Source organism: Abramis brama (genome assembly GCF_963993115.1).
Source record: "Abramis brama genome assembly, chromosome: 7".
In the NCBI taxonomy this organism is placed as follows: Eukaryota; Metazoa; Chordata; class Actinopteri; order Cypriniformes; family Leuciscidae; genus Abramis; species Abramis brama.
The window spans coordinates 2362286-2372777 of NC_139969.1; the positions used below are offsets into that span (position 1 = coordinate 2362286).

Genomic DNA, 10492 nt, shown 5'->3' on the forward strand with positions numbered 1-10492 from the left:
GTGTCTATTGCATTACTTTTATGTTAATCTATAATTCATTCATTCATTCATTCATTCGTATATTAATGTTTTAATGCTTTACTTGTGAAACAATTACATAACTTTGAAAAGTATATGTGGTCAAATGCTCCTTTAGAATTAAATGCGAGGTGTGTTTAAATAGTTTAAATAATAATATAATTTCTTCGTGGGAAAAAAAAATGCAGTCAAACACTTTTAGAAAAATTTAAGAAATATATTGTTTGTCACTATTACATGAGGCGGAACCTATTTCTCTCACAGATCTCACCCGAGCCACATTAAAAACAACACAACGCAGGTTTTTGTCGTAACTCGTAATTCACGAAGCATTTGCGTCAGTTAAATACCGTTGCGTTTAGTCGCTGTTCTACACTTGCGCTGTTTGCGTACTGCCTACCGTCTTCTCATCTCCAGGGAGGCTTTTATCATCAGGGTCCAGGTTGGGTGTTGGTGAGTTTCAGGATCTTTATCAGTTTTGTTTTAAAATCGCTTTGGGTACGAATACATGTCACTCTCAGGTACTGTAACCTACAGCGAGTGTTTTACGTTAATAAACAATGTTTTTGTGTTAGTCACGCTTGATTGCAGTGTACCGCGTCTCATAATGGTACGTTAGTGACGTTATCAGATTGTGATACTATAATATTGAACGATTTCCAAATGTACTATGGTATTTGAAGTTTCTCGAAGGTACTTTACTGAATACCATGGTATTATCATGGTACATGCCTAAGAAACAGCCTATAAAAGGCAAACAGCAGCACTGAAACTGCACCCCTTCTGTGATGTTTTATTCAGCATCAGTTCATCATGGCGAAGCGCAGGATCACTCAGGAGACCTTTGATGCTGTGGTCAGAGAAAACATTGAGGAGTTTGACATGGAGGGCAGCGAAGCTTTGAAAGAGGCCATCGAGCAGTTTGAATCTCAGGGTGAGTTATGGAATAATTCCACTCGAGGTTCAATTCCTAACTTGTTTAACAAATGAAAAGTCATCTCTGCATTTAGTTTTATTTCATGTGTCTGCTTAATTATTTTGTACACCCTGCGTGTGTCTATATATATATATATATATATATATATATATATATATATATATATATATATGTATATATATATATATATATGTATGTATATATATATGTATGTATATGTATATGTATGTATATGCATGCATGCATGTGGACATGTATATTAAAATGTATATGCATGCATGTGGACATGTATATTAAAATGTATATGCATGCATGTGGAGATATGAACATGTATATGCATGCATGCATGTATGTACATGAATGCATATTTATACATAAAAATATATACACACACACACACACTGCAGTGCAACATGCTGAACTCCATCTAAAACTAGTTCAAACAACATAGGTATCATATAGCTCATATTAATTGAGTCTACATGGAATATTTACAAATATTCCATGTAGACTCAATTAATATGAGCTATATGATACCTATGTTGTTACCTCACTTCCACAGAGACTGGCATGTTTTCTATTTAAATCATTATTCTTTTCATTATTCCTTAATTAACCTTAAGTACTTTTGAAAATTAAATTTTTGCATTGAATGACTATTTAAGTGAACGACAAAAAGGTGATTTAAAATGTTAATAATACTTTTTTTTTTTACTTCACACTATTACATTGTTTTGTAGATATGTGATATGATACATATGCATATGATGCATGATAATGAAGTGATTTGATTATTACTCGCAGGTGTGGATCTCACCTTCATCGTTAAAGCAGTGCCGAAAGTTAGTTCTGAAGAAAACACAGAAACTCAAACTCACGAGGTTCTTCAGGTATATCTTCATATGAGGTGTTTAGCAGCTAAACTAACCTCACGACCTCACTTCCACAGACACGGGCATGTTCTCTATTTAAATCATTATTCTTTTCATTATTCCTCTATTTAACCGGTGGCATATTTTCAGGCTCTAGAGTCGCTCAAAGCTGCACTGGTGTCCCCGTCCGCATGTGTCCGTGAGGATCTGAGAGTCTTCACCGAACAGTGTTCTCTCGGCTTCGCACAACGGTACCTGGCAGCTCAAAACGAGGCGTATCCCACAATCCTCGCTTGCTGCCGGAGAGCCGGTGAAGAGAAAGAAGCGCTCTCTGCTGCTCTTTCCGCTCTCTCAGTGCTAACAGACGGCCAGCCGGATCTCCTGGACGCCGAAGGCCGAGAGTTTTTAATCGGCGCTTTAACTGCGCACCAGACGGACGCCTCTCTCACCTCCCTGTGTGTGCGTATCGTACGCCACTTCAGTCTGAAGCACGAGAACAACAGGCAGGCTCTGGTGAAGGCAGGCGTGCTGCCGCTGCTCACCCGCAGCATCACACGCCATACCGAACATCCCGAGGTCGTGAGGGAGGCCTGTGCCGCGCTCAGGGTCATGACCTTCGACGATGACGTGCGTGTTCCCTTTGGACAGGCTCATGAACACGCCAGGATGATCGTGGTGGAGCAGAACGGACTGAAAGTCATTGTTGAAGCTGCTAAAGGTGAGCCAAGTTGCCAGGCATGCAATAATAAATAAATCATTAAATAAATTGGTGACACTTTACAATAAGGTTCATTAGTTAACATTTAATTCATGTATTATTTACTAACATGAACTAACCATGAGCAATACATTTGTTACTGTTTTTGTTAATGTTTGTTAACATTAGTTAATAAAAATACAGCTGTTCATGTTAGTTCACAGTGCATTAACTAATGTTAACAAGATTTTAATAAAGTATTAGTAAATGGTGAAATTAACATTAACAAAGATTAATAAATGCTGTATACATGCAGTTCATTATTAATTCATGTTAACAAATGTAGTTAGCTAGTGTTGACTAATGTACCTTATTGTAAAGTGTTACCAATACATTTTACTGTAACGACTAGGCAAAGAATATCTGCATATACACTACTAAGACTTTTTTTAATGTTTTTGATGGAAATCTCTAAGGCTGCATTTATTTGATCAAAAATACTGTAAAAATAATGAAATATTATTTGAATTTAAATCATCTGTTTTCTATGTGAATATATAGTAAAGTGTAATTTATTCCTGTGATCAAAGCTGAATTTTCAGCATCATTACTCCAGTCTTCAGTGTCACATGATCCTTCAGAAATCACTCTAATATGATGATTTGATGCTCAAGAAACATTTATGATTATTATCAGTGTTGAAAACAGCTAAGATGCTTCATATTTTTGTGGAAACATATTTCTTCATATTTTGTTTTTCAGGATTCTTTGTTGAACATTTATTTGAAATAGAATCTTTTGTAACATTATAAATGTCTTTACTGTCACTTTTGATCAGTTTAATGTATCATTAATGAATCAAAGTTAATTTTTTTTTACTTTCACTCCACATTTTTGAACGGTAGTGCATCACGGTTTCCTCAAAAATATGAAGCAACACAACTGTTTTTAACACTGATAATAATCATAAATGTCTGATCAGCAAATCATCATATTAGAGTGATTTCTGAAGGATCATGTGACACTGAAGACTGGAGTAATGATGCTGAAAATTCAGCTTTGATCACAGGAATAAATTACACTTTACTATATATTCACATAGAAAACAGTTATTTTAAATTCAAATAACATTTCACTGTTTTTACAGTATTTTTATCAAATAACAAGCGTTCCTTCAAAAACAAAATCTTAAAGGGATATTTCACCGCTGGAAAGATGAATGTGTATTTAAATTGGGTCATTTATGTAGTAGAAATGTGAAATTATTTTAGAAGTTGGTGCCTTCTAGACTGAGAAAAGCCAGAGAATGTATTTTTGGCTCATGTGGATGAAAGACTACAACTCCCAGAATGCACTTGCTTCGCTGCCCAAGCCACGCCTACCGGTTACAGAGAACAGTATCGGGAGAAATGATACAACTAGGCTACTAGTCGACTGGAAACTGAAAAGACGGCGTTTTATCGTGAGATCCCCCTATGGGCGGGTTGAAGACATGCGGGACGAGCTCCTCCTACTGGCTGGAGTCTCTCGCCTCTGGACAAAAGAGCCTCTGATGACGATAAATGACGATTTTTGCGTCATCTGAGGTTTTTTTCCAGACACACAATACAGAAATCTCTCGTCTCAGGGGGACATGAGGGAGGGAAGCACGGTCACTCCAAAACACTACTGGGTTTCTACTGATACAAAGCTGAATGCTAATCAATGAAGTATCCCTTTAATTGACCGCCAGTGTATATTAGTTTATGAATGACCGGTGATGATGATGATGTTTATTTCTGCTGGTCTCAGCTCACTCAGAAAACACCTCAGTTCTCAGTGAACTCTGTGCCACTCTGTCCCGTCTGGCCGTGAGAAACGAGTTCTGTCAGGACATTGTGGACCTCGGAGGCCTGAACTTCATGATCAGACTTCTGGCCGACGGACTGGATAGTCAGGTGAGCTCCTGCATCTCCAGCTTGTCAGTGAGAGTCTCCGCACTGTGAAAAGAAATAAAGCTCAAGAGTTTGAACGGCTTGTTGATGTGATCATCTGTTGATTTGTGAAACGGTTTTCCAGGAGCTCGTGAAGCAGGTGCTCAGTGCGTTGAAGGCCATCGCTGGAAATGATGATGTTAAAGACGCTGTCGTGAATGCAGGCGGGGGGGAACTCATCATGATGGCGATGAACCGTCACATGGGCAATGCACAGGTGTGTCCCCTTTAAACAGTGCCGATTATTATTTAAAGGGGTGGTATAATGCCCTTTTCAGAAGATGTAAAATAAGTCTCTGATGTCCCCAGAGTGTGTGTGTGAAGTTTTAGCTCAAAATACCCCACAGATATTTTTATATAGCATGTTAAAATTGTCACTTTTTGAGGGTGAGCAAAAACGCACCGTTTTTGTGTCTGTCCCTTTAAATGCAAATGAGCTGCTGCTCCCGGCACAGGGGGCGGAGCTTCAAGAGCTTGTGTCCTTTTACCTCACACACACATGCACTGAACATTTCAAAAACTTTTAGCCTTTTATGTTCAAACCGGAGTCAGAAAGATGGAGAGACTCGAGAAGAAGAGACAACATGTAGACAACATTTCTGAATGGTTAGTTGATGAATTTATGAAGCTTATGTGTAGTTATCTTCTAGTCATTGATTAGCATATTCTGTCTTGATAATCTATAAATCGTGTTCCGGGGGCGGGGTTTATGTAAATTCTAGGGTTGGTGATGTCACTAACCCGGGAGGAATGTGGTGTAGTCTCTACCAGCCGTTTGTTGTAGTCCTTAAAAAGCGATTTCTTTAAAAGCAAATATCTCCCTTTGCTTTGAACTTTGAGTGTTGTAACTTTGCAGATGTTGTTTATGATCAAACAGCAACATTACACACTAACTAAAGTTAGAAAAGTGAAATCATAATCAACCACCCCTTTAATTATTATCCAGAATGTCTGGTAAACTCAAAATTAATGTATATGGTATTACCGAACGGTTTAAAATTCATGTATAACTTTGTTGAAAGGTTTTGAAATGTTGACTACTGTATACATACTTCATACACTCAACACAAGGGCTATTTCCAGAAACATTTGATGATGATAATAATAATTAATAATGTTCAGTATTTAAAATACCTCCTAAAGAAGATCAATTATATAATTATATGCTGCTAATTACCAGGAAATTGGCCTGGAAGTTTAGACTAATTAATAGATTCACATTTTCAGTGTTACTACCGTTCAAAAGTTTGTTAGAAGTTTATTAACATTTTTTTAAAGTCTCTTCTGCTCACCAGGGCGACATTTATTTGATCTAAAATACAGTAAAAATTGTGAGATATTATTACAATTTAAAACAGCTGATATATATATATATATTTTTTTTTTTTTTTTTTTTTTTTTTTTTTTCTTCAGTCTTCAGTGTCACATGATCCTTCAGAAATCATTCTAATATGATGATTTGATGCTCAAGAAACATTTATGATTATCAATATTGAAAAGAGTTCATATTTCTGTGCAGGATTCTTTGATGAATTTATTCACTAAGGATTTATTTGAAAGAATCTTTTGTAACATTATAAATGTCTTTACTGTCACTTTTGATAAATTGATCAATCCTTGTTGAATAAAGTGTTCTGACCCCAAATCTTTTAACAGTAGTGCATTGTTATAAATGAATCTGAAAACAATTTGCGCTTCTATACAACAAAATGAAAGTCTAGATTATTGGCTGTGTTCATTGTTTCATCAGTATTGAAGAGAAAAGTGTCTAATAATCAGTTATTTTTATAAAAATTAGTTACAATTAATAATGCAATGTTTTTTTGTTTTTTTGGTGCTGCACTAATACAGTTCCTCTGTGTGACTGTTGGGTAACTAATTCAGCTCAGAATCACTTGTTAATCTAAGCTAATTCTGAAGTTCCTCATAAACCCAGTTCCTCATGTGTTTTGCTCTGTTCTTCCTGTGTCTGGGTCAGGTGTGTGAGCAGGGATGTGCGGCGCTGTGTGTTCTCGCCCTCCGCAAACCCAACAACTGTAAAGTCATCATGGAGTGTGGCGGCGCGCTGGCGGCCCTGCAGGCCATGAAGAATCACCCATCTAACGTTAATGTGCAGGTAAAGCACGTCCTCTTTCATGCATTTAGCAGATGCTTTTATCCTAAGAGACTCGCATTGCATTCAAGCCCTGTGATCTAGGTGCAGTAAGCGATTTTTGAAAAACGCTGTTGAAAAGTGGATCAAACTGAGCACCAAAACACACTTGTAGTCAATCAGCAGAAAGGGGCTTGTCCACTCATGAGGGGGGAGGGGAGAGAGAGAGAGCCAATCAGCAGGAAGAGGCGTGTCCACTCATGATGGGGGATCGGGGAGAGAGAGAGCCAATCAGCAGGAAGGGGCGTGTCCACTCATGATGGGGGAGCAGAGAGAGAGAGAGCCAATCAGCAGTAAGGGGCATGTCCACTCATGAGGGGGGAGGGGAGAGAGAGAGAGCCAATCAGCAGGAAGAGGCGTGTCCACTCATGATGGGGGAGGAGAGAGAGAGAGAGAGAGAGACAATCAGCAGTAAGGGGCGTGTCCACTCATGATGGGGGAGGAGAGAGGGAGAGAGACAATCAGCAGGAAGGGGCGTGTCCACTCATGATGGGGAGCAGAGAGAGAGAGAGCCAATCAGCAGTAAGGGGCGTGTCCGCTCATGATGGGGGAGGAGAGAGGGAGAGAGACAATCAGCAGGAAGGGGCGTGTCCACTCATGATGGGGAGCAGAGAGAGAGAGAGCCAATCAGCAGTAAGGGGCGTGTCCACTCATGATGGGGGAGCAGAGAGAGAGCCAATCAGCAGTAAGGGGCGTGTCCACTCATGAGGGGGGAGGGGAGAGAGAGCCAATCAGCAGTAAGGGGCGTGTCCACTCATGATGGGGAGCAGAGAGAGAGCCAATCAGCAGTAAGGGGCGTGTCCACTCATGATGGGGAGCAGAGAGAGAGGGAGCCAATCAGCAGTAAGGGGCGTGTCCACTCATGATGGGGGAGCAGCAGTAAGGGGCGTGTCCACTCATGATGGGGAGCAGAGAGAGAGCCAATCAGCAGTAAGGGGCGTGTCCACTCATGATGGGGAGCAGAGAGAGAGGGAGCCAATCAGCAGTAAGGGGCGTGTCCACTCATGATGGGGGAGCAGAGAGAGAGCCAATCAGCAGTAAGGGGCGTGTCCACTCATGAGGGGGGAGGGGAGAGAGAGCCAATCAGCAGGAAGGGGCGTATCAACTCATGATGGGGGAGGAGAGGGAGAGAGCCAATCAGCAGGAAGGGGCGTGTCCACTCATGATGGGGGAGCAGAGAGAGAGAGAAGGTGTGTTCGACATCGGCTGCGGCTGGATGTAACCGATCGGCGAGAGTAGCCGCGTGCAGGCGGGGAGGAGCTGCAAACGGAGACGTGAAGTCGGACACTTTCTGGTTCCCGTAGTGACTGCTCACGTGGTATTTGCATACTTTACCACAGCTGAAGTGAAATAAATGCAATATTTGACAAATAATACACAGATTTTTCAGATACATTTTTATTCAATACTTTATGTAGGCTACTTCATACAGCGTCTGTTTGAACAAGAATAAAGTTCAACATAAGCTGTTATAAATGAAGTGGAGTCTACGTTTTTTAATCTGTTTTATTTGATAAACATGACACAATATAACATGACAACGACATGAAAAGAGTGTTTACTGTTATAATAAACTAATTTGAGAGCTTTAGAAGAACTAAAGGTGTTCGAATAAACACGAAACACACGTGATCGTTGTCATGCAGTGAATCCGGCCAATCGTGGAACAGCTGTGTCGTCATCCGCCCTCGTGCAGCCCAATGCAGCCGCTCTTGAGAAGCTGCGCTGGCTGAGTTCTCCGGCTACTCTCGAATTGCCCTCGCGGTACTTTGATGGCATACGTCACAGTCACGTGGCGTCGGCGCTGCATCAAGTCGGACAAAATTTCTAACCGGCATGCACTGCTTCAAGTCAGCCGCCGATCGTTCTGCGCAGAGCTGCATGAAGTCGAACAAGCCTAGAGACAATCAGCAGTAAGGGGCGTGTCCACTCATGATGGGGAGCAGAGAGAGAGCCAATCAGCAGTAAGGGGCGTGTCCACTCATGATGGGGGAGCAGAGTGAGAGCCAATCAGCAGTAAGGGGCGTTTCCACTCATGAGGGGGGAGGGGAGAGAGAGCCAATCAGCAGGAAGGGGCGTATCAACTCATGATGGGGGAGGAGAGGGAGAGAGCCAATCAGCAGGAAGGGGCGTGTCCACTCATGATGCAGTAAGGGGCAGAAATCCAATCAGCAGTAAGGGGCGAGCCTTTACAGTGGTATGTCGGGAGCTGACAATAGACATTAACTTCAATAAATAAAACAAATGAACAAATAACTAAAAATTAATACAATTATAGACTTTTTTTAAACTAATAATATTGAAAACAAAACTCGACAAAATTACTAAATCTTTAACAAAAATTAAAATAATTAAAAATATAAAATAAAAAGTAATTAAAAATATTACTAAACTATAATAGTATCTCAATAATACACTGGCTTATAGTGATTTTGAATAAAACTTATTTTTTCATAACAATTTCTGTTCTATACATTTGCTATATATATATATATATATTTATTTTAATACAATTATTACATTGCTTCTTGACAGATACTTTGAACCCATTTGAAGCCTTTCGAACAATTTTTACTCTTTAAGTACTTCTGTTTCCTTTCTTTTCTTTTTCTTAAAAAGCCAAAACAAAAACCTGAACACATGTTCTTCAGATGCTGTAGTGACGTGTCTTTCCTCAGTCTGTGTTGTTTTATGAAGCTCTGTCCCGTGTTTGCTGTGATGTGGTGTCTCCTGCTGTTTCAGAAACAGTCCTGCATGCTGCTGAGGAACCTGGTGGCCCGCTCGCGCGACTACACTCAGCCCATTCTGGAGATGGGAGCGGAGGCGCTGATCTCGCAGGCTCTGGCGGCTCACAGGGACTGTGGTGACGTGGGTCGAGCCGCTCTCAGAGACCTCGGCTGCCAGGTGGAGCTGCGGGAACTCTGGACAGGGACGAAGGGAAGCCTGAGTCACTGAACCAACGTGTTGTCAAACCAAACGTCTGCTACACTCAAACAATCACGATTAAGTCATGTGGAAACATGTCCTAACTGTGGAGGTCGTGCTAGATGTATGTGATCCAACATCCTTCCAGTGATATCAGACCACGTGCATTAGATGCATTACAATTTACAGTTGTTTTTTTGTGTCTAAACATGTTATTGCAGCTATTTATAGTTTGTACAATGTTTTTTAACCTTGAATGACCACTGTTCTTGGTCTGGATTCATTTGAGCTGATGTTAACAGAAGTGCATTTCTGGATTGCATTTAACCCTTAGTATATTTAATGTAAAGACCATCATCCAGCGCCGTATCCCATATGTGCGTTCACTGCAGTGCATTTGATGCTTATGCCAAAATACCCTTTCATGCACACAACAAGACATGGTGAGCTAAAATAAGAGCCACCTATGTGTTCTCAGTTGTATGTGTTGCAGTACTTGATGCTCTGTTTAAACCTGCTCTGTACTAGAACCGATTGTGTTTGTTGATTAAACCAAGCAGCTCTAGAGGCACTTTGGCATGTTTATATTACACATCTTTATGATTTTACAGTGGCCAGCTCAATATTCCGTTACAGAAATGTACCAAATGTATACTAAAATAAATAGGTTATTGTTGTTATAGTTGCAACTGTAAAATCAAATAAAATATAGCTGCAAGCAGCAATTAACAGGGTTCAAGTGCTTTAAGGCCTTTAAGCACATGCATAAGAAGGTATTATGTTTTATTTAGCAAGCCTGTAACCACTAGATCATAGATGGAAAAGACCATTTACAGCCAAATCAGGTTATTTACTTAGGAAATATATGTTTTAAAGCTTTTTATCAATTTTCGCGGTTGAGCCAAAAACCTCGGGCCA

At 40.2% G+C, this 10492-nt stretch overlaps 1 protein-coding gene across 2 annotated transcripts; it reads left to right on the plus strand.

Moving 5' to 3' along the window:
* Positions 1-394: 394 nt before the first annotated feature.
* Positions 395-10145, plus strand: armc6 (armadillo repeat containing 6). 2 transcript variants are annotated; one of them, XM_084120152.1, is made up of 8 exons: positions 395-471; positions 820-952; positions 1760-1845; positions 1978-2545; positions 4316-4461; positions 4583-4714; positions 6476-6613; positions 9392-10145. In XM_084120152.1, the coding sequence occupies exons 2-8, from the start codon at positions 832-834 to the stop codon at positions 9602-9604; spliced, it is 1404 nt and encodes a 467-aa protein (XP_083976278.1). In that variant the 5' UTR covers positions 395-471; positions 820-831; the 3' UTR covers positions 9605-10145. The 2 variants fall into 2 exon arrangements, with proteins under 2 accessions (XP_083976278.1, XP_083976279.1); XM_084120153.1 differs by having other exon boundaries at positions 458-539.
* The last annotated feature ends 347 nt before the right edge of the window (positions 10146-10492 follow it).

What these genes read in the sequence shown, in the direction of transcription:
- armc6 (XM_084120152.1), top strand. Translation starts at nt 832, where the DNA reads ATGGCGAAGCGCAGGATCACTCAGGAGACCTTTGATGCTGTGGTCAGA. An exon ending in CGAGCAGTTTGAATCTCAGG is followed by an intron (nt 953 to 1,759) that starts GTGAGTTATGGA and finishes TATTACTCGCAG; the next exon opens with GTGTGGATCTCACCTTCATC. An exon ending in GTCACATGGGCAATGCACAG is followed by an intron (nt 4,715 to 6,475) that starts GTGTGTCCCCTT and finishes TGTCTGGGTCAG; the next exon opens with GTGTGTGAGCAGGGATGTGC.